Below are 22045 nucleotides of genomic sequence, written 5' to 3' on the forward strand. Positions count from 1 at the left end.
GACCCTCTCCTTTGGACAAACTCGCCATCCTATATTAGGTCCACAGCCTGTACATTACGCGGGTATGACTAGATACACAGTGGCCCTACACCCATTTCACGTCCACAGCCGATTTTTCAAGGCCTTGACAAAGCATCGGTGGGCATGAATAGGCTGTAGGCCACTTTGTGTATCTAGTTATACCCTTGTAAAGCACCGGCTGTGGACCTAATATAGGATGGCAAGTTTGTCCAAAGGCGAGTGCTGTCACTTTCATATTTGAATGAGTTGAAGCACCTTCTTTCTGTACTCAGTGCAACATGGAACTACAACTCTCAGGAGATCTGGTTCAGAGAACAGTAGTGCCAACTGTGTGTTTTTAATACGAGACTGTTAAAAAGCGAACTATCCCTTTAAAGGACTTTCCAAAATACATCATAAAGTCATAGAGGCTTATCAAAAGTTTTGAACAGTGGGGGTCTGAGTGCTAAGACCCCCACTGATTTCTAGAACGAGGGGAGAGAAACGTGCGCTCTTTCTCCTCGCTGCACGAGCTGAGCTTAATCAAAGTCTATGGGCTTTTCTCGATTCTGTCCTCGGCAGCAAGGAGAGAGCGATATGTGAGCGCTTCTCTCCCCTCATTATAGGGATTGGTGGGGGTTTCATCATTCAGACCCCACCAATCAAAACTTTTGATATGTCTCTGACATATCAAACGTTTTAACAAATCGCATTGACACTTTAAATATGTACTCTGGGATGCCTTGTTCATGGTGCCCGTATTTTCCACACCACAGGATGCACCTAGGTTTTAGAGGAGGAAAATAAGAAAAATATATATTTTTCATCAGACCTTAGATCAGACCAACAATCTTCATTAGACCCACATTCCTTGTCAGACCTCAGATCAGACCCCATTCCTCATTAGACCTCAGATCAGACCCCTGTCAGACCTCACATTAAACCCCTCAGGATAGGTCATCAATATATTATTCCTGGAAAACCCCTTTTAGGCTCCATTCAGACGTCCGTATGAATGGTCGGGATCTGTTCCGCAATTATGCAGAAGGGGTGCGGACCCATTCATTTTCAATGGGGTCGGAAAAGATGCGGACAGCAGAAAGTGTGCTGTCCGCATCCGCACTTCCGCGGACAAGAATAGGCATTTTCTATTATAGTGCTGGCCATGTGCACATGGCCGGTGTCAGTCTTTTGCGGATCCGCAAAACACTTACGGACGTATAAATGGATCCTAAAGGGAATCTGTCGCCCTGATTATGGACTATTTCTTACAGCAATACATGTGTAGTACTGCAGATAAGGAGTCCAGATCTCTATTTCTTTATTATCTCTATTTATTTTCCAACTGCCCCTGGTTCTCTGCTGTCGGCGCTCAAAGCTGCACTGAAATACACAGTCCGGACTGCTGTGCTAACATAATGGAGAGGACTCCTGTGCGCATGCACAGCAGTCTTGACAATGTATTTCAGTGCAGCTCTAAATGCTAACAGCGGGGTATGGGGGGCAGTAGGAAAAAAAAAGTTATCTGGACTCCTTATCTGCACTACTACTCATGTATTACTGTAGATAATGCTCTAAAATTGGGGTGCCAGTTTACCTTTTAAACAGGAATCTGTCATCAGTTTTATAGTGTTCTAACTTATTATAAGGGCATCATAAACTAGTAACAGGTCTACTTGCTAGGACACCTTCTTCAATTGACTATTTTTGGCTGTTTTGCCAAAATCTTGTATGGAACCACTCCAGAAATGATGAGTCCTTGTATTCATGAGCTCCTAGCTCCCTGCCCACCTGCTGCGGATTCATATGGAAAAAACTGTCAGAGGCAGGGGTCGGGGACAGCAGTGAGCTCATGAATATGGGGACTCATTGGCATGTGCTGGAGCTTTCAGGATTTAAAACTGGTGACAAATTCCCTTTTAATAACATGACCTCTCAAGGGCACAATCAGTGCCACTGGGAGCACCAGTGCCTTTTTAAACAGCTGATTGGAGGGGGTCTTGAGTGTTGGACCCCCACCAATCATACACTGATGACCTATCCAGTCTTGGAAAACCCTTTTAACTATGCAGCAGAGGCTCCATCAGATTCTGTCATGTTTGACGAGAAGAATAGAGATGTAGGCAATGATGTTCTTTACATTTTAAACAGATACCACGATAAAACCTCAATGAACACCGTTACAGATCAGTGGCGTCTGGCGCTTGCAGTTGGCGTCCATCATATGACTGGTCCAGCAATGCATTGTGTTTTTTTTTTTTTAAGAATGAAAACCACAATTCAAATGTGAACAAAAACTAAAACAAAAAATGACTATTGAAACATGAAGGAATACATTTTATTTTCAATAATCTACATTTAGGAAAGGGGTATTTTATTCTACTCTTCTTTCGGAGCTTTCTTTAGATTTGTCCTGAGGTTACCCACTTGTGTGAGCTGATCCGTATCTCTAGGTGTGTTCTTCTGCCTCTTGTTCTGCCTCAGATTAATGGCTCATGCCCACGACCGTGTGCAGTCCGCAATGCACGGGCACCGACCGCGGGGCAGCCGCAGGTGGATCACAGACCCATTTACTTGAATGGTGTCAGGGGTCCGCTACCGAGGGTCCGCACTGCAAAATAGTGCATGCACTCCTTTTTTGCAGTGTGGCGGCATGGACAGAAAACCCACGGAAGCACTCCATAGTGCTTCCGTTGACTTCCGATCCGTGCCTCCGTTCCGCATCTCCGTGATTGCGGACCCATTCAAGTGGCCAATGCCAATGTATTGCGGACCCCCCTGTATGCAGCCCGCAATATGGTCACGGCCGTGTGCATGAGCCCTAAAAATGAGTCCTATTGCACAGATGGGAATAGAAGTGACGGCATCGCTGCTCATATCAAACATGCCTTCATATATGCGCAATGCTTGTGTCAATGGAAATTGTTTTATACGCTGGGTCTTACAAGTCAGTGTCACTTGTTATTACAGGCAGTGGAGACGTTGCTTATTGCTGCTAGAGTCGTGACCCTGGTACTAGAGGAGGATGGCACAGTTGTCGACACGGAGGATTTCTTTCAGTCTTTGGAGGACAACACACAGTTTGTACTTCTTGAAGGACAGCAGAAGTGGGCACCAGTATGTTTCCTAATGGCAGAGATTGTGTGCAATTTCTATGTACCACCACTAGGTGGCAGGCAAATATAACACGCAGAGACAGCTTGAGCTAAACATGAGCGAATTGATTCGTCTCATCAGCAGGACTCCATCCCCCGTAGGTGTAGATGCGCCCCCCTGCCGCTAGATTAACAGGACATTTAGCCTAACCTTGACAGCTTACTGCCTGTGCAGAGCAAGGGCAGAGGCTCTTTTACAGAGCTGCGACTGCATCGGCGCTGCTCTGAAGCCTATGCCCGTACTCTGCTATTCAGAGCAGTGGCACAGGCAGGAAGCTGTCAAGGTCAGGCTAACTGTCCAGCACCTTCAATCTAGTGGCAGGTGAGCGTTTCTTCACCTGCGGGACAGCCTCCCACTGGTGTAGAAGAAATCAATCAATTCACTTGTCTCTGACTTGAGCATAGTTGATTCACATTTGTGAAAAAATTGTCAAACCCCTTCATGTGCTTGAACTACTCCAGTATACAGCTAGAATATGGATTAAAGTATGCCTAACCTTTTTAAGAACATTTTTCAGCAAATTCCTTAAGTTTTACATTGACCCCGTGATAGTGGCAAGCACAGCGCTAACCGTAGTACCCCAGTTAACCACCTCAGCCCCTATGGCTTAAACACCCTTAATGACCAGGCCACTTTTTACACTTCTGACCTACACTACTTTCACCGTTTATTGCTCGGTCATGCAACTTACCACCCAAATGAATTTTACCTCCTTTTCTTCTCACTAATAGAGCTTTCATTTGGTGCTATTTCATTGCTGCTGACATTTTTACTTTTTTTGTTATTAATCGAAATTTAACGATTTTTTTGCAAAAAAATGACATTTTTCACTTTCAGTTGTAAAATTTTGCAAAAAAAAACGAGATCCATATGTAAATTTTGCTCTAAATGTATTGTTCTACATGTCTTTGATAAAAAAAAAATGTTTGGGTAAAAAAAAAAAAAATGGTTTGGGTAAAAGTTATAGCGTTTACAAACTATGGTACAAAAATGTGAATTTCCGCTTTTTGAAGCAGCTCTGACTTTCTGAGCACCTGTCATGTTTCCTGAGGTTCTACAATGCCCAGACAGTACAAACACCCCACAAATGACCCCATTTCGGAAAGTACACACCCTAAGGTAATCGCTGATGGGCATAGTGAGTTCATAGAACTTTTTATTTTTTGTCACAAGTTAGCGGAAAATGATGATTTTTTTTTTTTTCTTACAAAGTCTCATATTCCACTAACTTGTGACAAAAAATAAAAACTTCCATGAACTCACTATGCCCATCAGCGAATACCTTGGGGTGTCTTCTTTCCAAAATGGGGTCACTTGTGGGGTAGTTATACTGCCCTGGCATTCTAGGGGCCCAAATGTGTGGTAAGGAGTTTGAAATCAAATTCTGTAAAAAATGACCAGTGAAATCCGAAAGATGCTCTTTGGAATATGGGCCCCTTTGCCCACCTAGGCTGCAAAAAAGTGTCACACATCTGGTATCTCCGTATTCAGGAGAAGTTGGGGAATGTGTTTTGGGGTGTCATTTTACATATACCCATGCTGGGTGAGATAAATATCTTGGCCAAATGCCAACTTTGTATAAAAAAATGGGAAAAGTTGTCTTTTGCCAAGATATTTCTCTCACCCAGCATTGTCACAAGTTAGTGGAATATGAGACTTTGTAAGAAAAAAAATAAAAAATCATCATTTTCCACTAACTTGTGACAAAAAAATAAAAAATTCTAGGAACTCGCCATGCCCCTCACGGAATACCTTGGGGTGTCTTCTTTCCAAAATGGGGTCACTTGTGGGGTAGTTATACTGCCCTGGCATTCTAGGGGCCCAAATGTGTGGTAAGTAGGTAAATGACCTGTGAAATCCGAAAGGTGCTCTTTGGAATATGGGCCCCTTTGCCCACCTAGGCTGCAAAAAAGTGTCACACATGTGGTATCTCCGTATTCAGGAGAAGTTGGGGAATGTGTTTTGGGGTGTCATTTTACATATACCCATGCTGGGTGAGAGAAATATCTTGGCAAAAGACAACTTTTCCCATTTTTTTATACAAAGTTGGCATTTGACCAAGATATTTATCTCACCCAGCATGGGTATATGTAAAATGACACCCCAAAACACATTCCCCAACTTCTCCTGAATACGGAGATACCACATGTGTGACACTTTTTTGCAGCCTAGGTGGGCAAAGGGGCCCAAATTCCTTTTAGGAGGGCATTTTTAGACATTTGGATACCAGACTTCTTCTCACGCTTTGGGGCCCCTAAAATGCCAGGGCAGTATAAATACCCCACAAGTGACCCCATTTTGGAAAGAAGACACCCCAAGGTATTCAATGAGGGGCATGGCGAGTTCATAGAAAAAAAAAAATTTTGGCACAAGTTAGCGGAAATTGATTTTTTTAATTTTTTTTTCTCACAGTCTCCCTTTCCGCTAACTTGGGACAAAAATTTCAATCTTTCATGGACTTAATAAGCCCCTCAGCAAATACCTTGGGGTGTCTTCTTTCCAAATTGGGGTCATTGTGGGGTGTTTGTACTGCCCTGGCATTTGAGGGGCTCCGCAATCATTACATGTATGCCCAGCATTAGGAGTTTCTGCTATTCTCCTTATATTGAGAATACGGGTAATGAGATTTTTTTTTTCCGTTCAGCCTCTGGGCTGAAAGAAAAAAATGAACGGCACAGATTTCTTCATTCGCATCGATCAATGTGGATGAAAAAATCTCTGCCAAAAAAAGAAAAAGGCGTCTGCCAGGACATAGGAGCTCCGCCCAACATCCATACCCACTTAGCTCGTATGCCCTGGCAAACCTGATTTCTCCATTCACATCAATCGATGTGGATGAATAAATCCTTGCCGGGATTTTTTTTTTTATATATATACAAAGTGTTTGCCAAAGTATATGAACACCGCCACCTCCTCAGCTCATATGCCTCGGCAAACGTATCTTTTACTGCAGAGGAGAAATCTCGTCTTGCAGCGCCGCATACACCGACTTGCGTGTAATCTGACAGCAGCGCAATGCTTCTGTCAGAATGCACATCAGTGCTGCAGCTAGTCGATCGGTTGGTCCACCTGGAAGGTAAAAAAAACAAAACAAAAAAGAAAAAACCAGGCCGCAACGCAATAAATTTATTAACTTCAGAACAGAACATATTAACTTTTTTTTAACTTTTTAAACTTTTTTACTTACCGGTAATTTTTTTTTTTGTTTAGTTTTTTTTACCTTTATAGAACAAACCTCTCCTTCCCCATGGGACAATGTGCAAAGCGCAAATCGCCCAAAGATGTGGCGAAGTACGTTATGCACTTTATCCCAGGTGAAAGGAGAGGTTTGCAGCAGCTGTGAGTAAAAGGGCCCTAATAGCCCTGTGTGCCTGTCCTGTGAGATGCAATCCCTATGCTAGGTGTACCTGTGTGTGGTACTTCCGGAAACGCTCTCCTAAGCATAGGGCAGGGTGGTCAGGGCAGTCAGGACGGAAATAGCGGGTGTCACGCCTTATTCCACTCCTGCTACAGACACTACATCTTTTTCGGGGTGACGGTTGGGTTGAGGTACCAGCAACGACACTGGGGAAATGTCGCTCGTGTAGACGGCTAACTACACTGGTGGATGGGGCCACGGAACCTTCTGGATACAGGAGGTTCTCGATGATCTCTTCCTGGAATTTGAGGAAGGATCGTGTTCTCCCAGCCTTACTGTAGAGAACAAAACTATTATACAGCGCCAATTGAATTAAATATACAGACACCTTCTTTACCAGCGTCTGGTTCTGCGGGAAACTAAATAGGGAGCCAACATCTGGTCATTGAAGTCCACCCCTCCCATGAGCGCATTATAGTCGTGGACTGAGAGGGGCTTTTCAATGACACGGGTTGCCCTTTCAATTTGGATTGTCGTGTCTGCGTGAATGGAGGAGAGCATGTAAACGTCACGCTTGTCTCTCCATTTCACCGCGAGCAGTTCTTCATTACACAAGGCAGCCCTCTCCCCCCTTGCAAGACGGGTGGTAACGAGCCGCTGGGGGAAGCCCACGCGACTAGTTCGCGCGGTGCCACAGGCGCAAATCCGTTCTAGAAACAAATGCCTAAAGAGGGCCACACTTGTGTAAAAATTGTCCACATAAAGATGGTACCCCTTGCCGAATAAGGGTGACACCAAGTCCCAGACTGTCTTCCCACTGCTCCCCAGGTAGTCAGGGCAACCGACCGGCTCCAGGGTCTGATCTTTTCCCTCATAGATCCGAAATTTGTCGGTATAGCCTGTGGCCCTTTCACAGAGCTTATACAATTTGACCCCATACCGGGCACGCTTGCTTGGGATGTATTGTTTGAAGCCAAGGCACCCGGTAAAATGTATTAGGGACTCGTCTACGCAGATGTTTTGCTCAGGGGTATACAAATCTGCAAATTTCTGGTTGAAATGGTCTATGAGGGGCTGAATTTTGTGGAGCCGGTCAAAAGCTGGGTGGCCTCTGGGACGGGAGGTGGTGTTGTCGCTAAAATGCAGAAAACGCAGGATGGTCTCAAATCGTGCCCTGGACATAGCAGCAGAGAACATGGGCATGTGATGAATTGGGTTCGTGGACCAATATGACCGCAATTCATGCTTTTTAGTTAGACCCATGTTGAGGAGAAAGCCCAGAAAAATTTTAAGTTCGGAAACTTGGACTGGTTTCCACCGGAAAGGCTGGGCATAATAGCTTCCCGGGTTTGCGGTTATAAATTGTGTGGCATACCGGTTTGTCTCTGCCACGACTAAGTCCAAGAGCTCCGCAGTCAAGAACAGCTCAAAAAATCCCAGGGCCGAACCGATTTGAGCCGTCTCAACCCGAACTCCAGACTGGGCGGTGAAAGGGGGAACTAATGGTGCGGCTGAAGTTGGTGACTGCCAATCAGGGTTTGCCAGCACCTCAGGGATTCTAGGGGCTCTACGGGCCTGTCTGTGCGGTGGATGCGACGGGGTAACTACTGCACGTGCCACCGTACCAGCTTCAACTGCCCTTCTGGTGCTCGCTACTTCACCAGGTTGTACGGCAGTGCTGGTACTAGGTCCAGGAAGGGCTGCGCTGCTGGTGTATGCCTCACCACGTGATCCGGCAGCGACAGCCCCACTCTGCTGCTCTTGAAGCAGATCCTGCGTAACCTGTGGTCTAGCGACACGGGGCCGGGTACGCCTGGTTCTATCAGGGACCTCCTCCTCCTCGTCCGAACTTTGGGTCAGAGAGCCACTGCTTTCCACAGGTTCATATTCTGACCCGCTAGATTCGTCAGATGAGGGTTCCCATTCCTCATCCGACTGGGTCAGAATCCTGTAGGCCTCTTCAGAAGAATACCCCCTGTTTGACATTTTGGACTACTAAATTTAGGGGTATTCCCTGAGACTACCCAAGAAAAAAAGCAAACCTGTCTTACAAAGGGGAGGCTAGCGAAGTACCGGAGGCCGCTGCGGTTGATAAATATCAAAACTGATTTTTTTATCGCCGCAGTGCGTGTAAAGTGAATGTGCAGTGATCAAAAAATAATAATTTTTTGTCACTGCGGTGGGGCGGGCGTGGGTGAACGCACGTGTGGGCGACCGATCAGGCCTGATCGGGCAAACACTGCGTTTTGGGTGGAGGGCGAGCTAAGGTGACACTAATACAATTATAGATCTGACCGTGATCAGTTTTGATCACTTACAGATACTATAAAAGTACAAATGCTGATTAGCGATACGCTAATCAGCGAATAAAAGTGACTGCGGTGGGGTGGGCGCTAACTGACGCTAACTACCTAACCAAGGGGCCTAAACTATCCCTAAAACCTAACAGCCAATACTAGTGAAAAAAAAAAAGTGACAGTTTACACTGATCACTTTTTGTCTTTCACTAGTGATTGACAGGGGCGATCAAAGGGGTGATCAAAGGGTTAATTGGGGTGCAGGGGGGTGATCTGGGGCTAAGGTGTGGTGTTGGTGCTACTCACTGTGAAGTCTGTTCCTCTGCTGGATCCAACCGACGAAAAGGACCAGCAGAGGAGCAGAGAAGCCATATAACAGATCATATTTACTAATATGATCTGTTATATGGCTTGTGATTCGATTTTTTTAAAAATCAGCAACCTGCCAGCGACGATCATTGGCTGGCAGGTTGCTGATGCAATTGTCCTCGAACTTTTGCCGGCCCGCGATGCGCATGCGCGGGCCGGCTGTGACCGAAATCTCGCGTCTCGCGAGAGGACACGCCGGCGCGTCCACTCGGAATGAATCAACCACCTCCAGGACGCGTCGCTGCGTTCGGCGGTCCGGAGGTGGTTAAGGGCCCTTTACACGGGCCAAGAATTGGCCAGATAATTGCTAACAAGCGTTCATAGGAGCGTTCATTAGCAATTATCTGGTGGTGTAAAGGTGTCGCCGATTACCGGATGAACGAGCAAAACACTTGTTCTTCAGGCAATCGTATCTTTCATGCAGTCACTAAACCATCATTTGCTGGCAGCAGATCATGCCGTCTAATCACGCTCTGCTGCTGGCAAATGATGATTCTGCATGGGGAAGAGCGATGGCATTAGTAATTGCTCCTCCCTATACTGTGGAGAAGATCACTGCATGTAAATTCAGCGGTCTCCTTCACTAACGAGCAGGCTCTTACCGGGAAGGAACTCTTCCTTCCTGACAGTCGCCTGCTAAATTGTCCCCTCTAAAAGGACCTTTAGGCCTCCTGCACACGACCGTTGTGTGCACCCGTGGCCGTTGTGCCGTTTTCCGTTTTTTTTCGCGGACCCATTGACTTTCAATGGGTCCGTGGAAAAATCGGAAAATGCACCGTTTTGCAGCCGCATCCGTGATCCGTGTTTCCTGGCCGTGAAAAAAATATGACCTGTCCTATTTTTTTCACGGCCAACGGTTCACGGACCCATTCAAGTCAATGGGTCCGTGAAAGAACACGGATGCACACAAGATTGGCATCCGTGTCCGTGATCCGTGGCCGTAGGTTAGTTTTTATACAGACGGATCCGAAGATCCGTCTGTATAAAAGCTTTTTCAAAGCTGAGTTTTTACTTCGTGAAAACTCAGAACCGACAGTATATTCTAACACAGAAGCGTTCCCATGGTGATGGGGACGCTTCTAGTTAGAATACACTACAAACTGTGTACAAGACTGCCCCCTGCTGCCTGGCAGCACCCGATCTCTTACAGGGGGCCGTGATCAGCACAATTAACCCCTTCAGGTGCGGCACCTGAAGGGGTTAATTGTGCTGATCACGGCCCCCTGTAAGAGATCAGGGCTGCCAGGCAGCAGGGGGCAGACCCTCCCCCCCCCTCCCCAGTTTGAATATCATTGGTGGCCAGTGCGGCCCCGCCCCCTCTATTGTAATAATAGGTTGGTGGCCAGTGCGGGCCCCCCCCCCCCCTCCCTCTATTGTAATGATTTGTTGGTGGCACAGTGTGCGCCCCCCCCCCTCCCTCCCTCTATTGTAATTATTCGTTGGTGGCACAGTGTGCGCCCCCCATCGGCCCCCCCTCCCTCTATAGCATTAACAACATTGGTGGCCAGTGTGCGGCCTCCCATCTCCCCCCCCCCTCCCCCCCCCCCCCCCATCATTGGTGGCAGCGGAGTTCCGATCGGAGTCCAAGTTTAATCGCTGGGGCTCCGATCGGTAACCATGGCAACCAGGACGCTACTACATTCCTGGTTGCCATGGTTACTTAGCAATAGTACAATAGTAGAAGATTCATACTTACCGGCTGCTGCGATGTTCGTGTCCGGCCAGGAGCTCCACCTACTGGTAAGTGTCATTGCTAAATGAACTGTCACTTACCAGTAGGAGGAGCTCCCGGCCGGAAGCAGACATCGCAGCTCCCAGGTAAGTATGAATCTTTTACTATTGTACTATTGCTAGTAACCCGCTGCCACCAATGATCGGGGGGGGGGGGAGATGGGAGGCCGCACAATGGCCACCAATGTTGTTAATGCTTTAGAGGGAGGGGGGCCAATGGGGGGCGCACACTGTGCCACCAACGATTACAATAGAGGGAGGAAGGGGGGGGGGCGCACACTGTGCCACCAACGAATTATTACAATAAAGGGGGGGGGGCGCACACTGTGCCACCAAGGAAGTATTACAATAGAGGGAGGAAGGGGGGGGGGGGCCGCACTGGCAGCCCTGATCTCTTACAGGGGGATATGATAGCACAATTAACCCCTTCAGGTGCGGCACCTGAAGGGTTAATTGTGCTAATCACAGCCCCCTGTAAGAGATCGGATGCTGCTAGGCAGCAGGGGGCAGTCATGTACACACTTTGTAGTATATTCTAACTAGAAGCGTCCCCATCACCATGGGAACGCCTCTGTGTTAGAATATACTGTCTGAAATGAGGTTTCACAATCTAACTCATATCCGACAGTATATTCTAACATAGAGGCGTTCCCATGGTGATGGGGACGCTTCAAGTTAAAATATACCATCGGATTGGAGAAAACTCTGATCCGATGGTATAAAAGGGACTCCAGACTTTACATTGAAAGTCAATGGGGACGGATCCGTTTGAAATGGCACCATATTGTGTCAACGTCAAACGGATCCGTCCCTATTGACTTGCATTGTAATTCAGGACGGATCCGTTTGGCTCCGCACGGCCAGGCGGACACCAAAACGACTTTTTTTTCATGTCCGTGGATCCTCCAAAAATCAAGGAAGACCCACGGACGAAAAAACGGTCACGGATCACGGAAAAACGGGACCCGTTTTTGCGGACCGCAAAAAAATACGTTCGTGTGCAGGAGGCCTTAGTCACAGTACCCTCAGATAGCAGAACACTTTTCCTGCACTATGGCTTCTTTTCTGGACATACACTGAGAAGTATGTGGTGCCTAGGAAGTGGTGGATATGTCCAGAGGAGAAACCTGAGGATAAATGCCATAGTGCATTTACTTCACAGCAATGAAGGAGATGATGATGTGGGGTGAGAGAGAAACGGCAGGGACACGGGTAAGTGATCTCTCCTACTTGGAGCACAGTGATGGTTGAGTGTGGGAGATCATTTACCGGTCTACCTGTTAACAGCTCTTTCCCCCAGATCACCATTTTCTCCTTCATTCTTGCTCCTGTGCTTTGCTGCACATAAAGTGTTTGCTAAGTAAATTAACGCTATTCCTCCTTCTCCACTGTGCCGATTCAGGATATCATGGTGTGTGCTGAGAGCGGCGCGTGCCATGTTCTCTCAGTGATACTAGGCTGTGCACTGTGCAGCAGCGCAGCCTAGTATCGGTAAATAACAAATCCCGGGATCGAATCGATCCGGGTACAAAAGTATCGATAATTCGATACTCGGTGCAACCCTACATTGGTCAGAAGATGTCTAAATTGGTATCATGGGGACTATAAACTTGGTTTCCTGGAATGTCAGGGGTCTGCAGGACTCCACCAAACGTACAGAAATATTTGATAAGTTGAAATCCCTACCGCCCTCTCTTGTAAGTGTGTGAGAAACCCATATGACTCTAGATACTTTACAGTGGTTGGGTAGAAGATGGGTGGGATGGGCGTATCATTCAGTCTATTTAGTCTAGGGGGGTGAGTGTCCTGATTCACAAAGATGTACCTTTCCGACTGCATAAGTCTCAGGTTGATAGGGAGGGATGCTTTGTAGGGCTTCATTGCGCTATATTTAATGTGGAGTGTGTTTTGATGTTTTTGTATATACCCCTGCCATTCTCTAGCTCGGTACTAACCAAGGCACTGGCGTTCACTGCTGAGTTACTGTATCACATTTGGCTATAATTTTTTGGGGGGATTAGAACAATTATGTGGATGTTGTATTGGATAAGTTCCCTGTGCGGCAGCCTCTCCTGGCTGATCCTCAGACTCCATTTGGGAGGCTGTTGGAGGAGCTGGGATTGGTGGACTTATGGTGGGTAAGAAATCCGAATGAACGATGTTACTGTTGTCCCTCTGGAACGTATGCTTGGCTCTCCCGCATTTATTTAGCGTTAAGCACCCAGGCAATGTTACCATGGGTCTCCCAAGTTTCCTACGCCCCCAGAGTGATATCAGAACATTCTGTCCTATCCATCAGTTTGTGTGTGGGAGGGGCACTAAGACAGAGAGACATAGAAGCTGGAAGCTAAATCCATTCTGGATCAGTCTTGTGAACATGGTAGAAGTTCGGAAGCAAATGAGGGAATGTCTGCAGTTTTAATGAGGGTTCGGCCAGACTGGGAGTAGTATGGGATACGCTGAAAGCGTTCTTGATGGGTATTTTTATCAGGCAGATTTCCAAGGTTAAAACACGAACTAGAGCCTTAGGAGAGGAGCTTAAACGTAGGTTAGCGGAAACTGAGATGCTTCATATAGCTGCCCTATCTCCAGTGTCCCTTGCAAACTGGAAAGAAGCACAGGAGCCCCTAAATGCCCATAGTATAGAACAAGCATCCAATTGTAGATTTGTTTCTGAGACAAAGCTACTTTGAAGAAGGGGAAAAAGCGTGTCACCTCCTGGCGACAGTGGCTAGAGCGCAACAGGAATCATATGTACATGTAGTAAGAGACGAAACTGGTTCTTCAGTTACTGAGACCCCTGACGTTCTGAAGGTGTTCTGTCAGTTTTATACCAACCTATATAAAACAAGAGAGATGTATAGTGCTGAGGATATGTATAACTATATTCATTTGCAGAAGCTATCTGGGGAGGAGAGAGATCGGCTCGAGTTGCCTATCACATTGGAGGAATTGAAAGTAGCAATGGGAAGCATGGCGAATGAAAAAGCCCCAGGCCCTGATAGGTTGCCAGTAGAGGTATATAAACACATGGAAGATGATCTGCTACCCAAATTATTAGAAGTGCTCACAGAAGCGCAAGAGTTGGGCCCTTTGCCTGCTTCATTCTATGAGGCTATTATAGTTGTCCTCCCTAAACCCAGAAAAGACCAGGCTCTCCCCGAGTCTTATCGGCCGATCTCTCTGCTCACAGCTGATGTAAAAGTTCTGCCGAAAGTTTTGGCAAACAAGTTGGCGAATGTCATCACGTCTGTGGTACACCCGGATCAATCTGGATTTATGCCGTCCAAATCCATGGCAGTGAATCTGAGGAGATTTTTCCTGAACTTGCAGGTGGCCCCGGGTGGTGACCTTGGCAAAGCAGTGATGTCCTTAGATGTTGCTAAAGAATAATGAACTGTCATGCAGTTTCAGGCTAGAAAGAGGACTAGACAGGGATGCCCACTATCGCCCTTATTGTTTGCCATTGCTATTGAACCGCTGGCCGCCCTCATACAGCATGAGCCTTAGATACATGGTTTTAAATATGCAGCGGTGGAGGAAAAACTGTCACTTTATGCTGATGACATGCTCCTATTTGTGGATAAGGTGGGCACATCAGTGACCAGAATAATGGAGATAATTGAGCTGTTTGGGAAATATTCAGGGCTGACTATTAACTGGACCAAGTTGGCATTGATGCTGTTGTCTTCCCAGGAGGATAGAAGGGGTCTAACTAATATACCAATTCTGTGCGTAGACACGTTTAAGTACTTAGGAATATGGATTACTCGTGAGGTGACTGATTATTGTGACTCCAATCTCATGCCGCTGTTGGAGAGAATGAAACGGAAGGTGGAGTCCTGGGTAAAATTGCCCCTATCTGTCATGGGAAGGGCAAATCTAGTTAAAATGATTCTAATGCCACAATTATTATATGTCTTGCATAATGCCCCTGTTTGGCTTCCGAAGCATCTGTTCAAGAGAATCGAGGGCATCGTTAGAGATCTGTTATGGAAAAAAAAGACTCCCAGAATCTCTAACTCTATCTCCTGTAGTCCTATAGAGTTTGAATTGAGCGCCAGTGCACATGCTTGACCGACACTCCATTTAAACAGGGAACATGGGACCCCCCATTCTCGTGATTGGTTCAGTCTAGCGGAAAGGGGAGATTTAGTTGTAACCAGAATACCCCTTTGACCCCTACTGTTCATCATAATGAAGGGTTCACCGAATAGTTTACTGAGGCACAGTGCTGAGGCTATACCTGGTAGTGCAGCTCTGTCCCATTCACTTGATCTACCATCAATCAAATATTTATGGCCACTGATATTTAACTTCCAGAAAACCCCTTTAAACATTCACTAGGATTAAAGGGGTTGTCAAAGATGATTAAAAAGTTTGGGCAAACTCTCCTATGGCTCATTAAGATGGCCGTATCTGTTTTTGAGGTCCGCATTTTGCAGAAAGGAATGGCCAGCCCTATGATAGAAATGCGTATTCTTATCCGCAACCGCGGACAAGATTAGGACATGTTCTATCTTTTTTTACCGGGCCACGGAACAGAAGTACGGATGCAGACAGCGGTGAACCATGATTGGCTGCAGCAGTTTCTTGTCTACATGCATTAGCAGGAAGACCAGAACATCGCCACATAGAACAGCTGTGGAAAACGGGGTGACTATAAGGGTCCATTCACACGTCCGTTTTTTCTTTCCTGATCTGTTCCATTTTTTTCTGGACCAGATCTGGACCCATTCATTTTCAATGGGTCCTGGAAAAAAACGGACAGCACAATGTGTGCTGTCCGTTTCCGTTGTTCCGTTCCGCATGTCCGTTTAAATATAAAACATGTCCTATTCTTTTCCTGAAAAATCGGATCCTGGTACAATACAAAGTCAATGGATCCGCAAAAAACGGATGACATACGGATGTCATTCCGTATGTCATCCGTTTTATACGGAATCCGTTCCTGGAAATTACATTTTAATTTTTTTTTTTTTTTTTTTTTAAAGAAATCCTAACAACTTTATTTGCTTATTGAAATTTATACATGTTTCCGTTTTTTGCGGATCCGCAAAAAACGGATGACATACGGATGACATACTAAAACATTTTCAGGAACAACGGATCCGCAAAAAACGAACAGAAAATCGGATTATAGAAAAATACTGACGTGTGAATGTAGCCTAACTTAATGTTTTTATTTTAGGCTATTTGAGGGCTTCTCTGATATTTCAATTATTGTGGACAACCCTTTTTTTAACTAATAACAGGCGTGTACCATATATACACGTGGTTAAAAAATAGTGATTGCTCATCACAAGGATGAGAAAAGCTGCTGTGAATTGCATGGACCGGAAAAGTCACTGACAACTTAAATCAACAACTATTTTGTCATCTTAAGGCTGAATTTGTAGAGCTGCTTTTACACGTTTTTTTGAGTGCATATGTGATCGTTTTTGTAATTTTGTTTAATGTTGTCTAATATCTCTGTATCTAATATCTAGCATTCTAGAGGTCTGTCTGTTACAATACACAATCTCACAATCCTTTCCTTAGGCATCTGTTATATGTATGTGTGTATATGTGTGTGTGTATATGTGTGTGTGTGTGTGTGTGTGTGTGTGTGTGTGTGTATATGTGTGTATATTTATTTATTTATTGCAAGAAAAAGTATGTGAACCCTTTGGAATGATATGGATTTCTGCACAAATTGGTCAAAAAATGTGATCTGATCTTCATCGAAGTCACAACAATAGTGTCACGGCCATGGCTATGACCGTGACTCCTGAACCGCATGCGGTTGTCAGCGGTTCTCTTTGGTGTTCAATCACAGGTGAGGGCTGTGGTATTTGCCTCACCTGTGGTTGCCGCTGGCAACAGTGTGTATGGGCAGCGTAGCAGTCGGAGCTGTGCCATTGCAGCTTGCTACGTTGTGCATGCGGTTTTGTGTGATGTGTGTATGTGTGCACTTGTTAGTTATTGTGTGCACTTTCCCTTTATGTATGTTTGTTTTCCCTTCTGTGTTACTGGAAGGGTTAACTTCCTTCCCAGTGTGTGTGTGATGTCACTGGGTGTGTCCAATCCTTGGGTGTGGCCACTTGGGCCTATAAAGACCCTCTCTCTTGCAGAGCTCAGGAGGTTGCTTCAGCATGCTTGCTGATAGCAGCCTCCTGTGTTTGTTCATCCGCCAGTGAGAGCCACCACTGTGGTCATAGTTTAAGTTTGAGTTTACAGTTCATAGTATAGTTTTATGTATGCCTATGTCTTTGTGTGTGTTGTAGCAAGTTTGTCTGTTGGGATTTTCATATGTGTTTGTGCAGCATAACGGTTCTGGATCCCTGTCTGTTTAGGGATCCAGTCAGCAGGGCTGTGGCAGGTTGGTGAATGTCTGTTCACCTGCCATTTCCGTATTGCTGTTTCTGTTCCCCTTTTCCCAACAGCTTGGCCATTGAGGCTCCTGCTCCTCCGTGTCAAGGAGGAGTAGGTTGCCTTACCCAGCTCCTAGCTCAGGGATCTGCGGAGGGTAAGACAGGGCTCCGAGGTTCCGGCGCATGGGCCCTCCTACCTTAAAGGTCGGCCCATGCAGGTTAGGAGTTAGGGTCAGGGTAGGGACGCTGTAGGAGGTGACCTGCTCCCTGTCCTGTGGCTTCATGGCCGAGTAGCTACTTCAACACCTGGCACCTCACGGCTGAGGGTTTCCCCCATCCTCAGCCGTGACAAATAGACAAAGAATTAAATGTTACCATGTTTTTATTGAACACACCATGTAAACATTCACAGTGCAGGTGGAAAAAGTATGTGAACCCCTAGACTAATGACATCTCCAAGAGCTAATTGGAGTGAGGTGTCAGCCAACTGGAGTCCAACAATGAGATGAGATTGGAGATGTTGGTTACAGCTGCCCTGCCATATAAAAAAACACACACCAGTTCTGGGTTTGCTTTTCACAAGAAGCATTGCCTGATGTGAATGATGCCTTGCACAAAATAGCTCTCAGAAGACCTACGATTAAGAATTGTTGACTTGCATAAAGCTGGAAAGGGTTATAAAAGTATCTCCAAAAGCCTTGCTGTTCATCAGTCCACGATAAGACAAATTGTCTATAAATGGAGAAAGTTCAGCACTGCTGCTACTCTCCCTAGGAGTGGCCATCCTGTAAAGATGACTGCAAGAGCTCAGCGCAGACTGCTCAATGAGGTGAAGAAGAATCCTAGAGTGTCAGCTAAAGACTTACAAAAGTCTCTGGCATATGCTAACATCCCTGTTAGCGAATCTACGATACGTAAAACACTAAACAAGAATGGATTTCATGGAAGGATACCACAGAGGAAGCCACTGCTGTCAAAAAAAAACATTGCTGCACATTTACAGTTTGCACAAGAGCACCTGGATGTTCCACAGCAGTACTGGCAAAACATTCTGTGGACAGATGAAACCAAAGTTGAGTTGTTTGGAAGAAACACAACACTATGTGTGGAGAAAAAGAGGCACAGCACACCAACATCAAAACCTCATCCCAACTGTGAAGTATGGTGGTGGGGGCATCATGGTTTGGGGCTGCTTTGCTGCTTCAGGGCCTGGACGGATTGCTATCATCGAAGGAAAAATGAATTCCCAAGTTTATCAAGACATTTTTCAGGAGAACTTAAGGCCATCTGTCCACCAGCTGAAGCTCAACAGAAGATGGGTGTTGCAACAGGACAACGACCCAAAGCATTGAAGTAAATCAACAACGGAATGGCATAAACAGAAGAAAATACGCCTTTTGGAGTGGCCCAGTCAGAGTCCTGACCTCAACCCGATTTGAGATGCTGTGGCATGACCTCAAGAAAGCGATTCACACCAGACATCCCAAGAATATTGCTGAACTGAAACAGTTCTGTAAAGAGGAATGGTCAAGAATTACTCCTGACCGTTGTGCACGTCTGATCTGCAACTACAGGAAACGTTTGGTTGAAGTTATTGCTGCCAAAGGAGGTTCAACCAGTTATTAAATCCAAGGGTTCACATACTTTTTCCACCTGCACTGTGAATGTTTACATGGTGTGTTCAATAAAAACATGGTAACATTTAATTTTTTGTGTGTTATTAGTTTAAGCAGACTGTGATTGTCTATTGTTGTGACTTAGATGAAGATCAGATCACATTTTATGACCAATTTGTGCAAAAATCCATATCATATCAAATCAATGGAATTTGCAATGGAGACTCTGTTATGAGACTTCATTGCAGTTTTCTTCATTTTTAATGGAAGCGCAGCTGGAGATGGTGTCTAACCTGTATTTTGGGGTCATTTGGCCCTTTTGAATATGCATATTTCTCTCTGTCTGCTGGGTAGGAGTGGGCAGGGTTTCCAGGTGTGATGCTAGTGTTCTCTCCTCCCTCTCACAGCATGCAGTCTCGCTGACATACAAAGAGAAACTGCATCTCCATCTCCCACCTTTTAGTTACTATTTTATACTAGGCAGGCAAAGTGGAAGATGCCACTAATACAGCATATTATAGCCTTTCAGTTTCTTGTGTTTTGATTTCGGCAAACAGAGCTAGAATAATGGATATGCTTTAAAGGGGTTGTCCAGGATTAGGATATTGATAGGCCCAGAATATCTGATTGTCAGGGGTCTGACATCCTACACCCATGCCAAATGGCTGCTTGCTTGTAGCATTGGTGCCACTGTGCAGTGGTTGTAACTTGTAGCTCACATTCACTTCTCACTGTATTGCTGCAGTTACTGTCTAAATCCACTACACAATGGACCGAGATGTGTAGCTCAGGCACCGGAGCTATAAGGAAACTGCTGATCGGCAGGGGTGCGGAGTGTAAGATTCCTGACTCAGATATCGATGGCTTATCCTTAGGATAGGGCATCAGTGTCCACATTCTGGACAACCTCTCTAAACTTATTTATGGTTATTATAATAGATATGTTATTAGTTGTACTGTAATGCATGGCAAGGTATAGCGAGCTACCCCCTTGAGTATTAAACATTCTGCCCTTTGTTAGTTTGTTTCTGTGGGAACCTTTTGCTGCCCTTGTTCTGCTTCCCTACATTTTGGTCCATCTAATCATTATCTGACTTGGACAACCTTGCCTGTTCCTATAAAATCTCTGTATGTTCAACTGACATGGTATCAATTGTGGACTTTTATGTTCCTAGAAAAGAATTGTCACGCCATCCACCACGCAAGTGAACAAGAAGGGAATAGCCAACATTACACTGGATTTGTACAAGCTGAACCCCAAGGATTTTATTGGCTGCCTGAACGTAAAGGCAACCTTTTACGAAATGTACTCCGTGTCTTGTGATATTAAGTGTTTGGGGGCAAAGAAGGTTTTGCGGTGAGTATGTGCTTTATATTGGTGACATTTTCTGAAACCGATAAGCCAGAGGGGTCAAGCACCCTAGTATTATATCAGTGGAATATTGCTGGAGGCAATATGGTCTAGTCTTAATAGGTATTATCATCTGTAGCACTGGTTGGAAATAGCCAACTGGACATGCCTGACTATTTTCGGAAGTTCCATAGAAATTAATGGAGAGTGCACCGTGCCAGTGCAGCCACCGCTCCATTCACTTCTATAAAACTGCCGCAAGTGGCCAAGCCAGCAGTACCCGACTATTTCTGGCAGTCCCATAGAAATGAATGGAGGGTGGCCGTGCCTGTGCGGTTCGCTTATTTATTTATTTTTTTCACTTTAGGGGCAGTGTTCTAGAAATAGGTGCGAATCCCAGAGGAGGGACCTATCTTAGTTATATGCCACCAATGTCTCAGGTGAGACAACCCCTTTAAGGGCCCCCAACACTATCATGTAACCAGTGCATATTTCCTTTATGTACTAGAAGATACTATTTCTGTCTTCTCAGGCTTTTTATATGGTCTTCGGATAAGAATAGTTACATTTCTTATTTGTCTTTGCTGAGAGCTAGACATAGGAAACCTGTTCACTCTAAGTCAAGCAATGCTAGGTTACACCTCGGATATAAAAGCATATATAAAAAAATATGGTGTTGGCAGCATATCACAAGTATGTACTAGAAAGCACAAGGCTTTGGCCCTATCTGTATAGATGGGATGACAATAATTATAGTTATGGACAGTGAAAGCAATGTCATCTATGGCATTGATATTTACAACTCATTCTCCTTCACATCAGTCTGTATCAGAATGCAGAAATAGACTATTACAGTCAGTATGAATTTTAGTTGCTGACCATAAGAACTTGCAGTATATAGATATCCATGGAAAATTACCTGAAATATTAGTTGTCAGCAGCAAATTTCTTAGATCATTGGCCGCTTCTGATTTTTTATATTTTTTTATTTTTAGGAAAGATATCCTAAACCGTACCTCTTGACTGGTCCATCCCCACAAATGTATAGAAAGAATTGGAAGTTAATTTATATATTACACAGCCAATGTGGGGTTATTTATTGACCAAGACATATCTCAGTAGCCAGGCTGCTATGCATCTACAAATGTGGGCTCTCTGATGTCCACGTGTCTCCATTCAAGTGGACCTGTCATGTCCTCCATAAAGTAAAACTGGCAGCATACCTTTTTATTGATTGTGGTCCCCTGATTGCAGATCCCCGGCTCTACATTTAGCACCCAATATTCAAATTGATAACTGGGTAGGCTCCCATGCCGGTGTATTTACACCACTCAGTTGTCGGGGCAATTATCGGAAACTAACGTTACTACAAAAGCACTTTCCCAATAATCTGCCACCGATTATCCGATGAATGACCAAAATGCTGAATTTATTGTTTATGTAGCACATTGAATGATTATTTGTGGGCATCAACAATGTTTTCAGCTAATGAACGAGCATTTTACTCATTCTTCGGGTCATCTGCAGCACCTTTACACGGGCCAGTTATCAGAAACAAACATACATACTAACGTTCATTCCCATTAATTGCACCCTTGTAAATCCGCTATAAAACTGTCCTTGTTAATTCTACACTGTCAGAATGGTTTAGGTTCACGCCCCTTTGACTCTGGGCTGTGGAGACCACCTAGTTGTCAATTTATTCACGAAGCAGCATATCAGACACTGAAAGTAACACTACTAATTGCAGGGATTGGGAGAGCCAATAAAAAAATAATAATCTGTTTTCTCCGGATAGTAATCAGTAGAGATGT

At 45.2% G+C, this 22045-nt stretch overlaps 1 protein-coding gene across 1 annotated transcript in view; it reads left to right on the forward strand.

Moving 5' to 3' along the window:
- CIDEA (cell death inducing DFFA like effector a) overlaps window positions 1-22045 on the forward strand; it is a 51265-nt gene that overhangs the window by 24169 nt on the left and 5051 nt on the right. Inside the window, exons 3-4 of the mRNA XM_040433256.1 lie at window positions 2971-3117; window positions 20056-20237. Coding sequence (XP_040289190.1) covers window positions 2971-3117; window positions 20056-20237 — 329 coding nt within the window. The remainder of the gene's footprint in view (window positions 1-2970; window positions 3118-20055; window positions 20238-22045) is intronic.

The sequence above is a fragment of the Bufo bufo genome, chromosome 5, assembly GCF_905171765.1.
Source record: "Bufo bufo chromosome 5, aBufBuf1.1, whole genome shotgun sequence".
Lineage (NCBI taxonomy): Eukaryota > Metazoa > Chordata > Amphibia > Anura > Bufonidae > Bufo > Bufo bufo.